The sequence below is a fragment of the Osmia lignaria genome, chromosome 2 (genome assembly GCF_051020975.1).
Source record: "Osmia lignaria lignaria isolate PbOS001 chromosome 2, iyOsmLign1, whole genome shotgun sequence".
Taxonomy (NCBI): domain Eukaryota; kingdom Metazoa; phylum Arthropoda; class Insecta; order Hymenoptera; family Megachilidae; genus Osmia; species Osmia lignaria.
The window spans coordinates 12,147,020-12,169,141 of record NC_135033.1 but is presented as its reverse complement, the minus strand read 5'-3'; the positions used below and the strand labels follow the sequence as shown (position 1 = coordinate 12,169,141).

At 36.9% G+C, this 22,122-nt stretch overlaps 5 protein-coding genes across 7 annotated transcripts in view; 1 reads left to right on the top strand and 4 right to left on the bottom strand.

The window, feature by feature from the left end:
• The window catches only part of Flo2 (flotillin-2), a 67,527-nt gene that overhangs the window by 25,954 nt on the left and 19,451 nt on the right, over window positions 1-22,122 (top strand). The window lies entirely within an intron of this gene.
• On the bottom strand, window positions 1,342-5,517 carry LOC117606979 (glucose dehydrogenase [FAD, quinone]). The gene is made up of 4 exons (XM_034330083.2): window positions 5,411-5,517; window positions 3,631-4,275; window positions 3,386-3,566; window positions 1,342-3,305 (listed from the first exon to the last, which is right to left on the bottom strand). The coding sequence occupies exons 2-4, from the start codon at window positions 4,033-4,035 to the stop codon at window positions 2,005-2,007; spliced, it is 1,887 nt and encodes a 628-aa protein (XP_034185974.2). The 5' UTR covers window positions 4,036-4,275; window positions 5,411-5,517; the 3' UTR covers window positions 1,342-2,004.
• On the bottom strand, window positions 6,977-11,464 carry LOC117606973 (glucose dehydrogenase [FAD, quinone]). Of its 2 annotated transcripts, XM_034330072.2 has the most exons (6): window positions 11,322-11,464; window positions 10,644-11,126; window positions 10,024-10,385; window positions 9,312-9,476; window positions 9,075-9,227; window positions 6,977-8,961 (listed from the first exon to the last, which is right to left on the bottom strand). In XM_034330072.2, the coding sequence occupies exons 2-6, from the start codon at window positions 11,074-11,076 to the stop codon at window positions 7,669-7,671; spliced, it is 2,406 nt and encodes an 801-aa protein (XP_034185963.2). In that variant the 5' UTR covers window positions 11,077-11,126; window positions 11,322-11,464; the 3' UTR covers window positions 6,977-7,668. The 2 variants fall into 2 exon arrangements, with proteins under 2 accessions (XP_034185963.2, XP_034185962.2); XM_034330071.2 differs by lacking the exon at window positions 11,322-11,464 and having other exon boundaries at window positions 10,644-11,142.
• Window positions 11,316-13,963, bottom strand: LOC117606980 (glucose dehydrogenase [FAD, quinone]). The gene is made up of 2 exons (XM_034330086.2): window positions 13,620-13,963; window positions 11,316-13,545 (listed from the first exon to the last, which is right to left on the bottom strand). The coding sequence occupies exons 1-2, from the start codon at window positions 13,959-13,961 to the stop codon at window positions 12,010-12,012; spliced, it is 1,878 nt and encodes a 625-aa protein (XP_034185977.2). The 5' UTR covers window positions 13,962-13,963; the 3' UTR covers window positions 11,316-12,009.
• Window positions 14,770-21,476, bottom strand: LOC117606977 (glucose dehydrogenase [FAD, quinone]). 2 transcript variants are annotated; one of them, XM_034330081.2, is made up of 6 exons: window positions 21,366-21,476; window positions 19,038-19,129; window positions 18,586-18,782; window positions 18,085-18,299; window positions 16,817-17,999; window positions 14,770-16,751 (listed from the first exon to the last, which is right to left on the bottom strand). In XM_034330081.2, exons 2-6 carry the CDS (start codon window positions 19,101-19,103, stop codon window positions 16,481-16,483), a joined length of 1,932 nt encoding a protein of 643 aa, XP_034185972.1. In that variant the 5' UTR covers window positions 19,104-19,129; window positions 21,366-21,476; the 3' UTR covers window positions 14,770-16,480. The 2 variants fall into 2 exon arrangements, with proteins under 2 accessions (XP_034185972.1, XP_034185971.1); XM_034330080.2 differs by lacking the exon at window positions 21,366-21,476 and adding an exon at window positions 20,545-20,893.

The following is a 22,122-nucleotide window of genomic DNA, read 5'->3' as shown; positions in this document are numbered from 1 at the left end:
CCAACATCTTAAACATCTGATCTAAAGAATAGAATGATTTATGAATTTGAAAATGAGCAGAGTTGGTAATTAAAAGTTATCAACGCTATTCATTTTAGATTGAAAAAGTAAATAATTTCAAGATGTCATATGTAAACAAATAGATTCAAAATATTTATCTAATTGTTTTGGATAAAAAAAAACTAGTAGCATTCTGTTTAAGAGGCTAAAAGATCGAGAACGTGAGTTATGCAACTTGCTGCAGGTGAAATGTACTTTCATTTGTTCGAACGAATCAACGTGATGTGTCCAAGGACATTGAAAAGTTTCGCAGTTGGAATCTCTTTTCAGTTTATCTCTTCGAACGCATTCTGATTTATCCCTTGATATCAGACAAAGTGAAGGTTTGAATCGTTTTTTGCAATTTAATAAAAACAGGCTTGAACCAGTTATCGACCACTTTATTATTGAACTAACGATGAAACGAAGACACATCTCAAATAATTTTTTATTAACGCTACAGAAATTAATCGTATGACAAAAATCTTAGTAGAACCTTTTGTAATTTAAAACAAGGAATTTGTGATTTTGATGGGTTTCATTTATCTTCACTCTTCACGGAGTGTTTTTTCGAGCGTAACAATTTAATCAAGTCACTTTTTGCCCTTTAAAAATTGATACCTCAGATATTTTTAGATTTTGATTTCCTTGACCTTCTTTATTCTAATAAAACACAAAAACTTTTAAGATACTGTGTCATTTTAGAACAAATTCCTTCGTATTGTTCTTATATTTATTTTTATTTACAATATTTGCTGCAACAGATACAAAAGAGGGAAAAAAATTATGACCTAGTTCCTTCCCCATAGGAAACAATATCTTAATAATGCGATTTGAAACAAGTTAACCCAGAAAACTATATAGCATGGAACAGCAGAAATAAAAACATTCTCTCCTCAGAAAGCGTAAACATATTATTACAACTAGGAACGAGTAATGGTAACGTAATCGAAAATTGTTTCCGGAATACATATGGGAATCAGTGCACTTTGGAATCTTTGAATAGTTGATCTTTGAACTGTTCAAGTAATTTAAATCATTTCGAATATGAATTCTTTATATTTACCTCATTTTCTTAAGAAAACAGGTATTTAAGAAAATTATTCATAATTGGTAAAATAGAGTCGTTTCCAATAAAAAAGGTGACAGATTCTTATGAAAATTCAATATTTGAATATTATGGCATTCAAAATGTTAATACGATGCAATTAATATGATTGCAATTCTTTCAAAATATTTCATAACTTTGTAGGTTCAGTATTTTGAAATATTTAATAAAAATAAAAAATTTATTTTCCTCATTAGAATAAATATTACATAAAAATTTAACACAAAATATTTCGTATAAATATTTCATTAGTCATAAATACTATTTTGTAGCTAAATTAACCTGTCATTAGTTTCCATATATCAACTTCTATCGAACTATAAATATGCAGTTTTATCAATTTTTATGATCAATGTCTACTTTTACAATTTCTCAAGACACATAAAAAGTTGCACCAAATCCTGTTTCGAATGGAAATCAAAAAGTTGAACCAATTTTCTGCAAATTTTCTCGTAAACCAGAATATAGGTCACAGTCCAAGTGGTAGTAGACGATCAAGTGTGCGGCAATGCTTCGTATCGATTGTGTGTGTGGCAACGAGTGAGTTTTAAGAGTTGAAACCCCGGTTTGCCAATGCGGTCATGTACTTTTAATCTCGTTCTTCTCATTTGTTTGCGAGTTTCGACAGTAAACTCACAGTTTGGTACTCGTATTAACCATCGAAAGGTGGTATTTGATTAAATTTTAACTTGGAATAAAATTAGGCATTTATTTAAAAAAGTTCATAGATTTATCTTAAAAAAAAAAAAAAACACCCAAATATGTACACATTCTTTTAGCCTTCCTAAGTAGGCTTACCTCCAAAAGCATAAATTAACATTCACATTCATTAACAATGATTCTTAGAAAAAACAAAATCAAATTATCGTGACATTATCCCTTTTTCGTCTCGATAACCATTGTTTCTTAATCAAATCCGCACCCTTCTCTCCTATCATAATCACAGGCGCATTGATATTTCCATTAGTAATGGTGGGCATGATGGAAGCATCGATGACTCTCAGACCAGCCACACCGTAGACCCTTAACTCAGGATCCACGACAGCCATGGGATCAGTGGAGGGTCCCATTTTCGCAGTGCAGCTCATGTGATAGATGGTCATGGTATACTGACGTATGGCACAGTTCCAATACTCATCGGTGAACAGAGGGATGTGCTTGCAGTTGGGCAGTGGTTTACTGTGAAACCTGGCACCGAACCGTTTCATGCTGCTAGTTTCGCCAAAAGCTATGGCTGCTTTCACCCCTTCCCTCAATACATTCACGTCATCGGGATGAGTCAAGTAATTATGATATAACAGAGGATAGTCGAGAGGATTCTTCGTTCTCAGTTTAAGGAATCCACGAGACTTGGGCCTGAGCATCATTGGGAACACCCCGAAGAGATCACGACTGTTTATCTTTCCGAACACCTCGTTGTAGAAATCATCAGCCAATCCGTGAGCTCTTTTCACCTGGGTACCACCGTCGGAACTGGTCGACGAAGAGGTCAGCATGAATTCTATGTCTGGCCAGTCGTCGCTCTGATTGGCGTACTTGGTGGAGATGAAGCCGACCGACTCCAGGCCGATGTTCGAGGTCAGTGGGCCGTCTTCGGTGATGGCGTATCGTAGAGCCGAATTGAGGTTCACCAGACGATGCATCACGGTACTGATAGGGTAATCGATGAGGAATGATAAACCTCCTACGGCTATGTGGTCCTGCAGGTTCTGCCCGACACCTGGCAGATCCTGGACCACCGGAACTCCGACTTCCTGCAGATGTTCCCTAGGTCCAATTCCTGATAACATTAATAGCTGGGGAGAATTTATGGCACCTGCGGAAAGGATCACTTCTTTTCGGGCGTAGACCACTTCCTTACGACCCTCTCTGATGAACTCTACGCCATAGGCTCTTTTGGTTCCAGGTTGTATTAGAACTCGGGTAACGTGACTCCATAGGGATAGGTGGAAATTTTTCCGGAGTTGTATGGGTCTGACGAATGCTTTAGCGGCGCTGCATCTTGTGCCTCTTCGCATGGTATACTGGAAAAATGCGAAGCCTGTTTGTTTCTCGCCGTTTATGTCGACGATGTCGTAGCCCATCTCTTCGCCGGCTTGCAGGAAGGCTACTCCCAGGGGGGTGTTGTAAGGCGAATCTTGAACCGTCAGGTATCCTCCTAGAAAGAATCAGAATTTTGAGATTTTTTTAGAAATCGATCTAGAGTACATGCGTAGGTATTAGAGATGTTGATCTTACCAACACCGTGATATTTGTTACGAGTCAAATAGGGATTTCTTTGATCCTCGGATTTCTTGAAGTAGGGTAGAACGTCTTCGTAACCCCAACCGGGGTTTCCGAAACTTTCCCATTGATCGAAATCTCGTCGATTTCCTCGAACGTATAGCATTGTGTTTAGAACGCTTGAACCTCCAAGGACCTGAAATTTTGATAAATAATTAAAAGTCCGCCTTACTAATTTGAAAAATTTCGAAAAATCTCACCTTTCCTCTAGTCCAGCAACATCGTCGATCCACCATGGCTTGGCATGCAGAATCCTGAGGCTGTGTCCTATATTTCCAGTCCAATTTACTCTTATGTAAATAGATAGACAAAATTGGAACATCAGTTATCTCTGTCTCCTGTCCTCCAGCTTCCAACAGTAACACGTTCCATTCTGGATTTTCCGTCAGTCTGTTCACTACCACACTTCCAGCTGATCCTCCACCCACAACCACAAAGTCATACTCTCTTCTCAGTTGCTTCGTAACCTTTGGCTGATTTTCAGGATCCATCAGGTCGTAATTAAAATATGCAAGTGCCGCTATCAGAATAGGAACTATAGCCACTTTACCCAGAAGGATAGTGGCACTTTTTATCGCCACCGAAGTCACTGTTGCGAGTGTCATTTTTGTATTCGAATTTTTGCAGAATTTTCAGATTTTTGCAAAATCTTTTTGATGATTGAGTTGACGTTATCTGCAGTGGTACGATAATTTGTGTTCGCTTAAGTGTGTTTGTATGATGGTGGCCCTAAGAGGTGGCATTATAACTTTGTTTAATGGCAAACGAGCCAGCAAATTTTTATTGTTCCTGGTTACTTCCTCTTGAAGTATAAAGAGAAATTCTTCATGGTTTGTTCACAATATCTGCAAATCAATAGTAAAAGTTTATTATAATTTATTATTTTTTTGCCTCTGCCAACGATATAAAGTATTAAGATAAAAATAATAGCAAAATTTAATTTTGCAATTTTTGTATGATTCTTGAAAATTGCATTCCTCATTATTAATCAGTGATTAAATATTTGTAAACGATTACGTTTTAACTTTTTTTTTATGTTGATTTCAACATTTTTGTGTAAATCGATCTTTGAATAGAAAGATTATGACATTGACTTCTAGTGAAATTTGGAAAGAGGGTTCAGAGTAGGATGCTGGAAATTACGAAGTTTTCTTTTCATTCAGTTATCTCGAAATACATTGCTAAATTAACCTTGGTCAGATTAGAAAGGAATTCTACTCAAGTTATTGTCAGATATCATTCAACAAAAAATTGCTTAAGAAAAAATCCTTAAAGAGTTAAAGAAACTTTACATTTGCATAAACGTGATACTCTTTCAACGAGAACGTAAATCATTTCATTGATTTATGCATTTCGAGTCACGCAATCTCGAGTACAAATTGTCACGAGAAGTTGATGAAGCATCATTTCTCAGTTACATGTTAACTAGCCCCATTCACTACCAGAAAAAGTTGTATTTGTTGCTTCACGTTTACGTAGAAGAAACAGCAAGAAGTGTACAGGTGAAACGTTTGCATAACTTTCTTCATTTAACAATGCAGTCCAGTGACATAGATGTTCACGGGCATCGTGTCATCGATCAAACCTTTTCGGCACCGACTCCGACGTACTTTCTTTCTACGTGCCTTTCATCAATTAACACAGTTTCTTTAATTTAACCCTTTCTTCTTTATAAACTAGATAAATCTATACCGAGTATCAGAAAATAAGGTATTAATTTATCAATTAGTTTAACCCTTTAAAATCATGATAGAATCAGATTTGACCTTGTCAAAATTCAATTTCTATATATCACCATTTCGTTTATTTTAACAACCGAAAATACTGTTCATTTTATTTGCCTCAGAATTCAATACAAACGTTGCTTCGATAGGATCAGAAAAATTAAACTTCATCTAATAATAAATAAACACTGTCAATAATAATAATTGTATAGGTGTAAAATGATTCTCATTTCACTGTGGTTTCGATGATCCGTACCGTGATAGGTTTCGTCCGACGTTCCTGAAAAAGGACACACTCGTGGACCACGCTCGAAAGCACGTGAAATAAGTGACCGATCGAGCAGCTCGCGGACGCAGAGAAAGCGAAAGACTGAGTGTTCGAACATTACGTTCGACGTATAAAGCGTACGGTTGTAGGTACCACCACTTTGACCCATAAGGAACGTCGTACTTTGTCAATCAATTCTGCCCATGGGTTTGCCCTCCAGGTAAACTCGTACAAAAGAATATTAAAATAGAAAGAAAATTTGAAGTTGGTAGATTAGATGTCTGTCTCTGGTTATGTTATCATTTGTCTCATCACTGCCTTGAAGCTTATCTCCTGGCAAATTGCGGTACCCATGAATCACTGGGGTAGAATTATCCAGGAATTTGCCCTTGTGGCAAATCTTGATAGAAAAAGAAAAAAAATGAAGTGACGCCCTAAAGTCTCGTGGGGCAATTTAGATTAATTTGCACTAGGATATTTTAAAACTAAATATTTAACAGTAAAACTCATGTTTCTCAACCTAAAATTGTAGATTCAGTTAACAAAATTTCAAACTGAAATTAAATAAAAATTCCGACCGTTAATGGATTACTTTTCACCTTTGTGAATTAATATCTCAATAATAACTCAGTTCGCAAATATTATAGATACATGATAAAGATTCCATTAAGATCCTCAAGGTTGTCGGTGATCCTAATTTTTGATTTCGCAATCAAACTATGGTGAAATGTATTTTTGTGGTCACTGTGGTACACGTGGTTTCGTGCACGATGTCATTTACTGTGTTGGAGATGCATGAATACGTCACTCGAAATGATGGAACGATTCTGTTCGTTGAATAAGGTGAACTTTGGTGAATCCTTGATATATAGCTTTAAAATTTCTTTTTATTAACTATAATATTATTCATAACTTCTGAAAGTGAGCCAAGGATTCAACGATACGTCAGAAATTATACAAGTAAATAACACATTAATGAAATTTTATTCAGAATATTTTATTTTAAAAATACATAATGTCATATAATTAATATGATATAAAATTCTCTTGTTACTTTGTAATCATGAACCTTGTTAGAATTTTCTGTTTTAGTTAAATTGAATCTCTCAACTTCGTGTCAAAGGTAAATAAAAAAATTTGAATGAATAATTAATATTGTGAAATAAGCAGTGTTTTCTCTGTGTACAACTGTCACAATCATTGTTAAAAAAAAGGGAGGAAAAAAACAGAACGACATTCTTTTTCTTGCACTTATTAATAGCATGTAATGTTGTAATATAAATAGGTAATAAATGTTAGGCTGTAAAAACATGATTTACATAGTTGTAGAGATTACATACAGCTGATGAAATTCTAATTCTAATACAGGTTGTTCTGACTTTCAATGAAATGGAACTAGATTTTCTTCTTCTATTGCTTAATATAAAAGGATCTTTCATATGATAAAATTTAAAACAAAATATTAATTAAAAATGACAATTTCAAGGTCGGACATGATACCATCCAAAATTTCTTGTCCACTTTCTCTATACTCTTTTCTATTTAGATATCTCTCATTCTTCGTCGCGTTTGTACTGCACGACCGATAAAAGCACTTCACTTTCGCCCAGGTGATTTTGAAATCGGCTTTGCACCGACCCGACTTTTCACTCTAATTCCATAATATCGTGTCCGGAGAGTGGCGTGTTTCGAAAATCGGGAAGGATCCTTCGCGTGAAAGTTTTCTTTGTTCCTAAATGGTTACGGTGGTAAGTTCTTTTCCAGTGTAGTGTGTTAATACCTGGAATACCGCAAGGGTCACCAGTTTCCTGCCCCACGAATTTAATATAATGAAATAATTAAGAGAACAATTTTGATGAAAATATTAATGAAGAAGAGGGATAAGAAATTGTAAAAAGGGATAAGGAATAACGAAAACAGACATTTATTAAAATTTATTTTTCTTATATTTGAAAATTTTAAGTAACCAACAACTTTTGTTCAACGAGGTTCGATTCTTTAGGAGCCTAACAGTAGGCAATACGTAATGTATCCAAGTCTGCACGATATCTGATTTGCTTATATTCTTTACTAATAGAAAATTCAATTCACAAATTGACTGAGAAAAGGGTAAATGAAGCGTTGCATTAACACAAAGTGAACCCTTAAAAAGTGAAACTTATTAATTATCATAAATTTTTGTCAATGAAATCAATAACAATAATTTGAATGTAATCCAAAAATAACAATAACAAAAAACATCCCATTTATTCATCTCTATACAACCATTCCTCCTTAATCATATCACTAGCTTTCTCAGCGATCATAATAGTAGGCGCATTCGTATTTCCCCTAATAATCTTCGGCATTATGGAAGCATCCACCACCCTGAGCCCATGCACCCCGTATACCTTCAGCCTCAAATCCACCACAGCTTCTGGATCCCATACGGGTCCCATTTTGCAAGTACCAACCGGATGAAAGATGGTCGCGGTGTACTCCATCATCACGCAACCCCAATACTGTCTCGAATCAAAGAGCAAGTGTCTACAGGCTGGCAGAGGAGTATCGATGAAAGTAAAGCCGTGTTCTCGAAAAGAATTGGTACGAAATAATTCCTCTGCAGCTCGTATTCCCTCCACCATGGCTTCCGCGTCGGGATAAGCAGTGAAGTATCTGGGATAAATGAGCGGCGGACCCCACAAGGGATCGCTATCATTCAATAACACAAGTCCTCTGCTTTTCGGTGACAATAGAATAGGTCTGATATTGATGGCATCGTAATAAGATAAAGGTTCCACCGCTGTTTCCCCAAACTCTGCAGGGTCACGTAGAAAGTCCATCCGATTGCTGGCATCGAATGCGTACTGGATGTCAGGCAGACCGTGTTCGTGTTCCCAGATGGTTTGTAGGAATACACCACAGGCGAGGGTTCCAGTGGAGGACAAAGGACCGTTATGGGTGTTCTGATAATAAAACACATCCTTCTTCTTCTCCAGGTTAGTCTTGGTAGTCGATGTAGCATTCAACGCGATCACCAGACCGTCCATTGTTACATGATCCTGAAGGTTCCTACCTACCGGTAGGTCGCTGTAAACATTGATCCCGTGTTTCTTTAGATCTTCCATCGGACCTATACCGGAAAGCATAAGGATTTTCGGTGAATTGATCGTTCCTGCTGATAAAATCACCTCCTTCCTAGCCGAGACAAGTTTGCTGAATCCTGTGATCGTTGAAGTGTACTCAACTCCTGTCACACGTTTCGTTATACCGTCTATCAGCAGTCTGGTGACATGGGCTTGGGTTTTAACCGTCAGGTTCTTTCTTTTGCGTCTGACAGGCCTTACGAAAGCACTGTTCGCGCTCTGACGTGCTCCGTGGAGCGAAGTCATTTGGAGTCTCATCACGCCCAACTGTCTGTTCGCGTTGGCATCCACTGGGTCGAGTCCGAGTTCCCGCCACGCGTTTACTAGAATCTCTGTGTTCGGGTCGGTGTAGGGAAATCGTTCCACCGTCTGGTAGCCCCCTTCATTGTGGTAGTACGGGTTCTCTTTAACGATCTGAACAAGAAATTGGTTCAGGTTAATTAGGTCGATATTATTAGAATTTGAGATTAATCGAGTATAGAGTAACGAGGCCATCTTTTCAGGGCTAAATTATAAAATTTCATCACCTCTGGATCCTCGTTGTTCTCGGATTTAAGAAAATATGGCAAGACGTCTTGGTAACTCCATCCATAATTGCCTTTCTCAGCCCATTCATCGTAATCTTTAGGATTGCCACGGATATAAATCATGTAATTGATCGTACTGGAACCACCCATTACCTGAATTTATAATACTAATTTTTGAGAAACGTATATTTACGATTTGATGACTGCGGTATCTGGAATTAGCTTTCGAACGCGTACCTTACCCCTTGCCCATGCACAGCTTCTACCCCTTCTCGATCGACAAGAGTGTTGTTCTGGTTGTGTACGATACATCCAATCGATATTGCTAGCTTGCAACATAGAGGCGAAGGCTGGAACATCAGCTACCAGTGGTTCTTCTATTCCAGCTTCCAACAGAAGCACCTAGAAATTGAAAAATAGCTTCTAGAATTCAATTTTTCTTTTCTTTAGTATACTAGGTAGGTGGAGGTCTTTGGAACTGATGCTAAAATAATTCAAATCAGCTGCGTTCAAACAGTAGCGAAAGTAAGAAACTTGATGATCCTTCGATGAAAAGTCAGGGCTTCCCTGAAACGGGTCACAGAACACATGATTATGTCAATGATTATGTTACGACTATTCTGTGGCTTCGCGCCGATTAAACACGCTTTCAAACGTATAACACTGTTAAGTCTGTTATTGGATTATTTGACGTTGACGACGATAAAAGCAGCATACAGGGCGTGCCATTTAATTATTTTTAGAAATGTTTGTCAGAATATTAGTCACGGATTCGCGATTTACTGTCGGGCCAGTGAAACTCTGTTTAGGAATAATTTTCATGTGTCGTAAAGACACATTCCAAACCATAATTTTTTTACTACCTCTTGGAATTTCGTTCTGCCTTTCATTTCTGTATTAGTCTACGATAATCGTTTTCTGAGGAAAAGAAAATGAAATAATTAGTTACCTTCCAATTTTTTATTTCGCTCAGTCTGTTAGCAAGAACGCATCCGGCCGAGCCACCTCCTACTATGATGAAATCATATTCTTTCTTCAAGAATTTCGATGCACGCGGAAAATTTATGGAACTTCTCGCCTCTATCCTTTCTGTTGCATGTGAACTACCATAATTACTGATATAATTTATTGGTTGATTTAAAGGTGATTCGGTGTGATGAAAATGTTGTTTCTCAATCAAGTTGTCATATGTCTTTTGGATAATTTGTACAGCTGGATTTTGGTATCCCAGATTGTCACCAAAATTTGGCAAATGTGGAAAAGTGTTGACATTCTGGTTTATCGTTCTTTGAGGTTTCCTGTAGATTTTTTCTGTGAATAAGAATAATAATTATCGAATACTGTAGCGTACAAAAATTCATTAATATCTTTTAAATATTATTTTTTAAATAATAAATAATATATTTTTTGAAAAGGGTTAGAATACAAATTTCCAATAGACAGTGTGCATCTATGAAACAGGGGCATTAGTTTCACCCCGTAAACTCGGCTCGTTTCGTGCAAAAAAAGTAGTGAAACTGTGAACAGACAGAAAACATGCTAACCATGATAAAATCGAAATTCGTTTACCTTCGAGGCCAGCAACGTGGTCGTAAACCGTGGCGATATCGAATCGAGGATAGAAGCCATAAACTTGAGCAAAATTCACGGCCGGAATTGCCGTTTTCACATTAACTAGAGCACTTTCATGGTTTCCGTCGTTGGATATAACTGGAAGTGAGCTGTAAATCTTCTTTATCGATGTTGGAAAGGAGGAATCTGTTTCGAAGTGGTCCTTCTTTGAGAAGTGCTCTTGATAATATGGCGGGCTTGGTCTTTTTATATCGAAGTCCCACGATGAACTCGGTTGATTTAACGGGTCTAACGAGGAGTAGTAAGAATCTTTGGAATGGCCAAATAGATGGGCAATAAATGCTAGGAACATTAAGGTGGGTGGTTGACATGTTGAAACTGTAGAGTGAGGTGAACAAAGACTTATCAAATCTGGAGGCACCCAAGACATGATTTTTACAGGGATCTTTGGAATTTTGTTTCTTCTTAATTGCCTCGATACTGTTGAAAAAAAATTGTACAATTATTGTAAATATTGAAACTTTCAAGTTACAAAATTCTATTGTAAAAATATTAAACATATTGAAAAGTTCGGATAGTTTGATATGAAGTGAATAAGAAAAATAATTAAAATTTCTTATTATCAGAGAAATTGTGTAGGTCTAATTATTAATAATCTATTATAATTTCGCTCACCGATTAACTGCAACAAGTCACCACCGCAAACATTATTAATATAAAAGAAAAATAGATTGATGCTAAATGATCACGTAGATTTTTCAATTGTAATAGTAACAAGATATCACTTTTTATTGTTGTAAATAATGAAACTGTTTCGTGCAGCTTTCACGAAGGTCCTTACAGAAATGAATCGACAGGAAGGCTTGTCGCGAGTATCGTGGTTCCTCTATGGTCGATTTGAACGAAACACTCGAAGGAAACGTGACTGGTGCCGCTTGTTTCTTGTCCCTGTATCTTTCTTAAAGTTTTTGCCGTGGTTCGAAGTGCACACTTTCATTTATTAGAAATTCCATTGCACTCTTGTTTCTCGCGTATCAACTCATTTGCACCGGGCCTTCGTAATGAAAAATGGTCCATGTCATTCCGAAGAAACAATGATACAACTGCAAAAAAGTCATTTTTATTGTAATTACCATTATATTTATTTTAAGATTTTTTTCGGGCTTTTATTATAATAATACAAATATGTGCTTCAGAATGACAATATTATTTACATAGTATTAAACTAGAAGGTATGATGAATGGTGAATTATAAAATGAATCATAAACTTAATTATCAATTAACACCCTCCCAAATCGTCATTCGATGATTAGAACTTCAAGACATTAACAACTGTAAAATTTCTCAAGTGTTATCAATTCTTTACAATTCCTCCTTAAATTTCATGGACCAGTCTTCTTTAATCATATCCGCACCCTTTTCAGCGATCATCATAGTCGGCGCATTAGTATTTCCACTAACAATATTCGGCATGATCGATGCATCGATCACCCGTAACCTCTCAATACCATGGACCCTTAATCTAGGATCCACCACAGCCATGGGATCACCATTTGGCCCCATCCTAGCTGTTCCAACCGCATGGAACAGCGAACTGGCTATATGTCTTATACTACACTCCCAATATTCTTCAGAATCCGGTACCGTGTCCCTGCAGCCGGGAATATCAAAATAATTCAATCGCATTCCATGCCTCCTCATCGGTTCCGTATTCAAAAGACTCTTAACAGTATCCACGGCCTTCATCAACGTCCTCAGATCTTCCTGTTCGTGAAAATAATTCGCGTGAATCTTGACAGGTTCAGCTGGATCCGTGCTTCGTAACTCGACCATTCCCCTACTCTTCGGCTGTAGAAGGATCGTGCAAGGGACGAGCAAGTCCGTTTGCATGATTTCTTCGTATATCACTTGCACCAGGGCGTCGTCCGCGTTGAAAGCCTTCAGCAAAGTGGCTGCTTTGAGCGCGTTCCAGCGCGGAAAGTGGCCGTAATCAAACTCGATATCCGGGTATTTGGAGCTGGGGTCGTTGACGTTCACGAAACCAAGTAGATCAATGCCAACGGTAGCCAGTTCCCCGGAGTTGTGCACCAGGTAGTCGTATGCTATATCCATCGCGTAGGTGGACGGCGGAGGACTGGCGGACTCGTTCAAGTAGGCTATGTGCATTCCAAGCCAGATCACGTGATCCTGCAGGTTCCTGCCTACCGGAAGGTCAGCCACCACAGGTATCTCCATCTGTTGCAGGTGTTCCTTGGGTCCTATACCGGAAAGCATCATCAGCTGAGGACTAGCGATGCTACCTGCAGAGAGGATCACTTCCTTCTTTGATTTGATATCAATAGATCGACCGTCTTTTAACGTGACTCGAACACCTGTTGCTCGAGTACCCTTCATCAGGATCTTGTCCACTCGACTGGATTTCATTACGTAAAGGTTCTGTCGATCCTTGATGGGAGACAAGAAAGCCTTGGCACCATTAACTCGTCGTCCAGTATCGATGGTACCTAATGCTCTACCATATCCGATGTAACGATCACTGATCAGAGGCTCCAGAACGTCCAGACCTAACTCTCGTACACCATCCAAGATGATATCTTGGAAGTTTGTTTGAGTGTAATTGTAGCTTCTGATATTCATTGGTCCTTCAGTTCCACAGTGTTTCTCTCCCCATTTGCTTAGATGTTCCATCGGGCAGTTTATAGATTTCCTAAAGTAGGGAAGCACCTCTTCGTAGCTCCATCCTTTGTTACCCAAGCTTGCCCATTCGTTGTAGTCTCTGTCGTTGCCGAATACGTGGAGCATCGCGTTGATCACTGAGCTACCACCCAGTGCTTTGCCTTTTGACCATCTGCACCGTTTGTTTTTTATGCCTTGACAGAATTCTTCTTGAGGTTCAGCCTGTGTGAAAAATATTGGAGATTTCTTCATTCGAAATTCATTTTTAAATTTAGTAATTAAATACTAGTACACACCTGGTAAGCGTAATCCTGGTATTCACCAAACAAAAGTAACATTAGACCAGGGACGTCGCTTTCAGGAATAGGGTCCTCTCCAGCTTCTATCAGTAAAACGTCCCAATTCTGTATCTCTGTTAATCTGTGCGCCAAAACAGTTCCCGCCGTTCCACCTCCAACAATAACAAAATCGAATTCCCTATTCGAAGCGAGAATTTCGTCCTTGCGATCTGCAGGATAATCCTCCTTATTCCCTAGGCGACATTGCGACATTAGAATCAGATGCACCAATTGCGAAAAAATGGAAGTTGGCACTGATGATAGCGCTGCGGCACAACCTGTTGCCATACACGACTCCATCGTGGATCGTTGTTTTTCTTGATCTGGAATCAATGATAATATTCAGTCAGGGAAGTTACAAAGACGCAATGAAGTTCAACTAATGTAATACTAGGCGTTCAGGGTCTCTTTTTTTTATTTTTTTTTTTTTTATTATTTTTTTTTTTGTACAGGTTGATTTCACTTTCTGAAATGAATAAACTATTAGTAATTTGTCAAATGATGTTAAGTTTAGATACTATACTCCATTGATAATTGGGAAAATCAAATAGACGTTCTAATGGTTTCTGAACATTCACGTCACTAATTTTCACGTCATTAAATTTGTAAATAGGACAATGCAAAATGGATTTTTATTAAAAAATTATTGAAATTCAACTAACCAATAGATGTTTAAAAAAAATAACAAAGCACAAAAATTAAAATTCCATGAATTCTAATCTACTTCTCAGCACAAATCGAAGATAGAAACATTCTTCAAGCGCACAGAACTACGTTTGACTCTTACGTGTCGCTCGCGTCTTATTTATGAGTTTCTTCTCTCTTTTCCATATATCTTTATTTTTTTACCGTATACAACGGTTCGTAGGAAAAATCTTATCGGCTGCATGTAATAAATTATGTAGTTAATTACATGTTAAAATGAAATTCTATTTCAAATAGTCAGATGCATTTAATGTAAGGAAATCAAATAAATTATCACTGGTAAATATCTTAAAAGATTGTTATTTCAAATGTTACTTACATCGATTGAAAATTGTTTGTTGAATTTTAATAAATAATTCTACAGAAGGGAACATCTATTTATAAATTTAGTTGTCAACCTAATTAATGTAGATATACTTTTCATTCGATAATTTTACTTTTCATTTAATTTTTGCACTGTTTTTTAAATTCATTTATTTTTTCTATTTTTTCGATGGATGAAACGCGAAACGTGACGGTAATGTAATATGGTTTATCCGATACGAGTATCGTGGAAAACTTCTACCTGTACGACTCTTGTTGACCTTGTAAATATAAAATAGCAATAATAGGAAGATCTTCAAGTCATTTAAGACATCTTTATTCATTTAGGAAGTAATATAACAATTAAAAGCAACATTTTCGGACTGTACTTTTTTAAAATATAAGAAACAGGAAGTATTTTATCTCAAAAGCTAAAGCATTTAAATTCACTTAAAATAGTCACTATGGTGGGCATTGTATAAGGATCACGAATTTGACCCAAGTTATTTCGGTCACAATATCAGTTTGACAATAGATGATAATGTTTTCTGAGAAAATCAATGTTACCCACTTTCATATTTTAGATAAAAATCTTGTATTTTGGGAGCTTAAAAGCTGTTGTTGTTTATTAAAATACAATATTTAATTTGAATTAATATCAAATGAAATATTTATTTTAAACTGTTTTTACGTTGCGCACGGAATACGTACGTGCCTGACCACAAACAGCAAAATATATTAATTACTCATATAAAACAGAGTATATATTTTTACTGAATATATACGTGTACATAAAGTATGCAATCGTAATAAAAAATGAAATATCACATATCTGTTTTACGAAGGTTTCATTAGACTCAGAGGTAGGGGAGACCGAGGCTAGTTGTCTAATTTTTAACATATTTAATTTTTATAAATGAACCATTGGTATTTTGTTGGCTTGTTGCATACTAAAAGTTTACACATTTACTAAGGTATACAGGCCAATTTTTAAAGCCGCCTTGACTAAGTCTAAGTATATCATACTTAGTATATCAAAAAAATATCAAGAAGTACTTACTGGATAAAAATTCAATATTTACTTACCGTCAACAGTTTTAGATTTTTTGCTCTCACTGATATAAAATGCAAAATTATATAACAATAACGAATGAACATGGTGGGCTAGACATTCATATGTCTCAAAACATCGAATAAAGGCATCATCTATTATGTAATGTAAAACTTAAAGGCAATTAGTCAACTAACCCAATTAGTCAATTAACCCCGGTCTCCCCTACATATATTTTTAAACAGTAAAAAAATATATAAAGTGAATGAAACATCAAGTTGACTTGATATTTGTATTTGCAATACAGCTAATGAACACACAATATGGCATTAGTTTGACAAATTTCGATGATAAGATAGGAATCCCTAAAGTGATTCGTAGTTTTGATTAATAAATGTTATTTTTAACGAAATTATAATCGTTGAACGTTCTATACATAAATCGGTCATTTCATATGCAACAGCCTAGTATCAAGCGAAAAATATCACACATGTAAAATATCATACGATAGTAGATGTCAGAGTGTACACACGTAACATTGACGTTCGAGATAAAAAATTCAACATCTTAAGAAATATGTACAGCATTGTGCAAAGTAGGCTTCCCTAGGAAAAATGGAAAGCAGGAATTCATAAAATTTTATTTTTCACGATATTAATTATAAAAATGATTTGGAAAAGAAATAGGGAGGAGAGTGTAGGTATATGTACTCAGTAGAAACGCTACGATGCACTCAAGTGTACGTCAATGTTATCATGGTTCACACCTTCGTCCACGTATGCCTGATCATGTCGGCTGCCTTTTCGGCGATCATCATTATAGCAGCGATAGGGTTACTGTTTGGCACACTCGGGAACACGGAAGCGTCGGCAATTCGAAGGTTCATCACTCCGCGCACTCGAAGTTCCGGATCCACCACAGCTGTTGGGTCATCGTATGCACCCATTTTACAAGTGCCTGACTGGTGATTTTCTGGACCAGTGGCGGCTCTTACGTAGCACTCCCAATAAGCGTCGCTTCCGAAATGATAGCTAGAGAAAGAAAACGATTAGTTCATCAATGAATGCGAAGGATCCACAATTAAAAGAATTCTTACTTGGCGCAAAGGGGATGAATCACAGACTCCAGTTTTAAGTCCCACTGCTTCATAGTCCTCGTGTTCATCAGTTCGATAGATTTCTTGATACCTTGAACCAGTACCTTCAGATCTTTAGTATCAGTGAAGTAATTAGGATAAATCAAAGGTGGAGCAACTGGATCGGCAGATCGCAGTTTCATGTATCCGCGACTAGCCACGGTGACCACAGTCGGTCTCATCACTATCTGTCTCCTGTCAGGGCATAAAGCTAGAGCTCCGCTTAGGCACTCGAATTCTAAACCAGTTTTAGGACACTTCGGTGAGAATCCATCGAAGAACAGTTGAATATCAGGTACACCAGTGACAGCATAACTGCTCTCGAGGAATGCAGTCACTTGGGTCAGTCCAGTGCTACTCAGAGGACCGGTCCTTGTTTCCAAATACTCGTTGACACTGTCCATCGTCATAGGTTCATAGGCAGTGTCCTTAATGCTGCAGTGAATAGCAACTGACACGTGATTGTGGAGATTCTGACCCACAGGCAGGTCCTTGAACGTGTGTATACCAAGCTTGGTCAAGTGTTCCTTAGGACCTATCCCAGAGTTCATTAATATTTGAGAGGATCCAATGGTACCAGCTGATAGGATCACTTCTTTGCTAGCTTTTACGATCCTCTTGAAGCCGTCTTTGTCTATTAATTCCACACCATAGGCTCTGTTCTCCCATTGGTTCATCAGAATCTTCGTTACTTGTGCGTTAATTAAGACTTTTAAGTTTTGTCTCCCATGGACTGGTCTCAGGTAGTTTCTGGATGTCGTACCGCGTATCCCATTCTCAGTGACCATCGGGGCTACCATGAAACCTGTCTGCGTGTATTCTTTCAATTTAGCCGTTCTGTAGTTCAATTCGGCTGCAGCTTTCAATACTTCATCGACAAATGCGGGCTTGTGGGAATAATACTGAATCTTCATGGGACCTGGTATGGGCACGGTTCTGGGCTTGTCAGATAGGATTGATTGATCGATAGGATCTTCAGCTCGTTCGAAATAGTGGACGATTTCGTCGTAGGACCAACCACTCGCTCCACCCCTAGCCCAGCTATTGTAAACTTCCGGATGCCCTCGGGCGTACATCATTCCGTACAGACCTCCGGTTCCGGAAACCATTCTTCCTCGCGGCCAAGTGCACACCCCGTCGGTCTCTAGAGTTTCAAATAATTCATTGAAATTTCAATGAAAATTTAATTTCTTTCTTCTGATGTTATTGTACTTTAATGAATGACTTACCTAAACATGCTGTTGGGTGAGGTACTGCAGGTTCCGTTTTATAATTCCAATCTAATGTCGAATTAACAGCATGGAACGCGAGTCCTGGAATCGAAGTCATTGTTGGTTCTTCGGGTCCTGCTTCAATTAGCAGGACTCTCCACCAAGGATAATCACTTAGTCTTCGAGCAATTATAGGGCCAGCTACACCAGCTCCGACTATGATGAAGTCGAACCTAAATTTTTATAAATTAATAATTCATATTTCGATTGAAAAGTGTTGTACAATAAGTTTCGAAACAGTTTTATTAGGTTGTTACATGTCAGATGATGGATTTCAAAATGTGGAAAGTCTAATATAAGCCCGATTTCATGACATAAAAGTATCGCGATATTTCTGATACACCAATTAAAATTTATAATTATACGTTTCTTTCTCATCGACTATGTACGAAATTCAAGTAATTGGATTAAGATTAATGAAGGATTGAAAGTTTGATAAATCAGTGAAGAATTTCTTACCATTCGTAAGGTAGTTGCTCACTTCCGAGCCTGTTGCAAGCATTCGATATGTCGCATCGCGATTCGAACAGTTTCTCAACCAAAGTCATGAAAGAAGTTTTCACACCACACTTGGACTCCATGTACGATGTGTCTTTGAAACTGCAGTAACAACATCCTGAGGTTTCGTTGGTTGTGTCCAGTTGGCTAGTCTGAAACTAGTTAACAATCTCTTCAATTAAATCGCTTTCACCTTGTTCTGTGTTAATTGCGTAATTTGATTTCGCGTTCTGGATATTTCAAAATAATAGAAGGACGAAAATAACGTTTAAAGTTTGGCGGAATTTCGTAAATTTGATACGTGTCAATTTCGAAGAATTCCACTTTGCGAAGAAAAACAAATTCACCATCATCAGAAAGCAATTCCATACTTTAGAAAGACGTAATATTACTATAATAACTGTTCTACTTACAGGAAATTTTAGTTGAAATGTGAATGTTAATTGTAGCAGCAGTGAGAGCAGGATGTATAGTTTCATTTTATGTGATTAGAGGCCAGTGTCACCTGTGAAGAAAAAATAATTATTTGAATTAATCCAACTCTTAATAGCACTTATATTATGTCATAATAACACTTACACATGAAACGCTTTGCGAATATTCTCAATAAAAAAGGACAGTAATAAATCATATCATACAGAAAAAGAGTCTGACTCGATTTCATGACATAAAAGTATAAGGAAATATTACTTATCATATATGAATTTAAAGGGGAGAGTTCAACAAAAATGGCTATATAAGGTTCTCATCAATATTCTTAATACAAAGCAACTAATTATCAATTGCAAGAAACAATAGCTCGTAGAGAAATTCGTGTATTCTTCTTTGACGGATTTCAATCAGGAATTATAGCGAAAGTTACTTGTAATTTAGTATAATATTTGGAGAAAGTACAGCTAATTATCGCACAGCATTGCTTTACTTTGATGAAATTTCATCAGAAAAATGGAAATCTCCAATGTGTACCTTACGAATCTCAAACGCAACAGGTAATAAAGAAAATAAATTGTGTAAAGAGTGATTCGTTGAACGACTCTCTCTATTCATACTCAACAAAGGGTACTCATAACGTTACGTTTATTCGTAACGAGCGGAGAAATTACAAGTGCCTAGCGAGATGTGAAATAACATTCAACGTGAAAGTTGATACACTCATGAAACTCGTCAGAAATCGAATTACAGTTTCACCGATCGAACTAAAACCGAGCTAATCGTACGGTACAAAGATAAATCGTTCTGAAGCAGGAACCAGGAAGTTGAAATCAGATTGTGAATGCAGCGGATCATTGGAAGAAACGCGAACTATCTTTCTACGGGAAAGTCTTTATCCGTGAGAGAGGAGTCGGTAATCTGTAACGTCATTGTAACAAAAAAAAAGAAAAAAAAAAAAAGAGATTCGAAGAGCTCTTTTCCGGTGAGATAAGGGGCTCGTGTGGGTCGTGATAAATCATAATTCTGCTTGTTGTACGCTTGAATCGGCTTGAAATGCTCTCAGCGTGAAAGTTCTGACATCAGGGGAGAAAAATTAATCGGTTGCTCGTTTTGACTCTAGACCACTGCCACTTTCGAAAGTTGCAGTGATTCATTTCTGTGAAAATGATGAAAAATTCGACGAAAGTTATTTGAAAGAAATTTGCAGACATTTTTTATTTCTCGAAGAAAAACGAAGCAATTGGAAATATTTTGTTATCGCCAACCCTTTATTCCATTATGTTGAAACATAAAATAATCTTCTATGAAATTTTATTAATATCTTTAATAATTAATTAAAGCTTCACCATATTTTACTACACGTGTCTTCGCAGTGACAGTCAATGTGTTAAAAATGTATCCAAATTAATAAATAAAAGAAATAAAAGAAATTTGACAATTGTCAAGGACAGATCAGTGATCAATAAACGATATCAGAAACGATTTTACCTTAAATCTCTTCGGGAAAGAACGCCGCTAGTGGTTCCAGGAGGACAGAGATACGCAGACATTCGGGTGGCTGGAGCAAATGCTCTTTTCAATCAGGATCAACACAAAGAGGAGCTCGTTTAAGAGAATCGAAGGTATCTACGTGAGAAAGTCCGATGCAACCAGGATTCCAACGTTTTTCTCACTGTGAATCATTCAACTGAACCACTTCCGCGGCCACTCTTACACTAGACACGCTAATTAAGAAGCACGTATCATGTGGCGAAGCGAGAACACTAGCTCTTTTCCGGAGAAAGAGCTGTGGTTTGACGTCATTCAGTCGGTGAACCACTGGAACACACTATGTTGAACTGTGGCACGCTTTGTGCAAAATGAAGCCAGGAGGATCGTGGGGAAGGATCGAGCATCGACGAAACGTGTTTGGGTGGAGGCTGATAGAACAGAGACGGGCATCAGGGCGGTCTTTTGGAACCACTGATGCTCAAAAATTTGTTTTGTCATTAGAGATGCATATGGTTTGCATGAGTACATCTTTCTCTGTATTTAAAGAAACTCGAATGCATTGTTGAATCGTTCGTAAAGGGATGGCGTAGGGATGTCAACTAAAGTAGGAAAAATTTTGCCTATTTTTTAGTTGTATATTAAGTATTATGATATTCAATAATTAATGATCATAATACCTGTTTTTAAATTAATATTTTCCGAATCAGGATTTCGAGAATTATCAAGACTAAAAATAATACTTAAACCAACAGTAAAAAAATTTCTAATTGAAATTAGAAATAAATGGTCAAAAGAGTTATTTATGAATTAACACTTACGTGTCAAGTAGAAAATTATAATGTGTCACTCCGCACACATCAGCCTTCACAATGAAATTAACTGATTTTAGGCGTTAATTATATTGGATTTCAACGAATTAGATAAGTTATCTCATATGTGTCTTATCAATTTTGAGAAGTGTTAAGTTACAGATCATTATCAGAAACTTATGAGTAACATTTTCTTGTTGATCAGTTGTTTTGCGATATGTAATCCAACAAGATACCACTAATTGAAAAATAAAATTTCTATGATAACAGGTAGCATTTAGATACATTTTCTGATCTTTGTGAGATCAAAATTAAAAACTACGTTATAGAGATTTCTAAATCATTAGTAACGTTTAATTACTTCTTATTTCTTATTCTTCTCTTAATTATATTTTTATGAGATCGTAATTAAATTAAGAAATTCATAGAATCATATAGATTATTATTTTACCAATTTTGGTCTAAAATCTGCTGTGCCAGAACTCGGAAATATCTAAATATTTCAATCTCACATCACATATGTTTAGCACGTGTACCACACACGTGTGTTCTATAGGATCGTGATCGTGGGAGATAATACATTAATAACTTTTTATTTTTAACCAGATTCCTGATTTTCTTGCCTTTTTTCCTCGATGTTTATTGTTTCATGTACCATTTTAGATCTTTTTTCCATTTTTAAACATTATACCATTCCTTTATAAATGTCGACACATACTATTAAATTTTGCAACAATGAACCTTGTGTTACTTGGAGAGGAAAAAA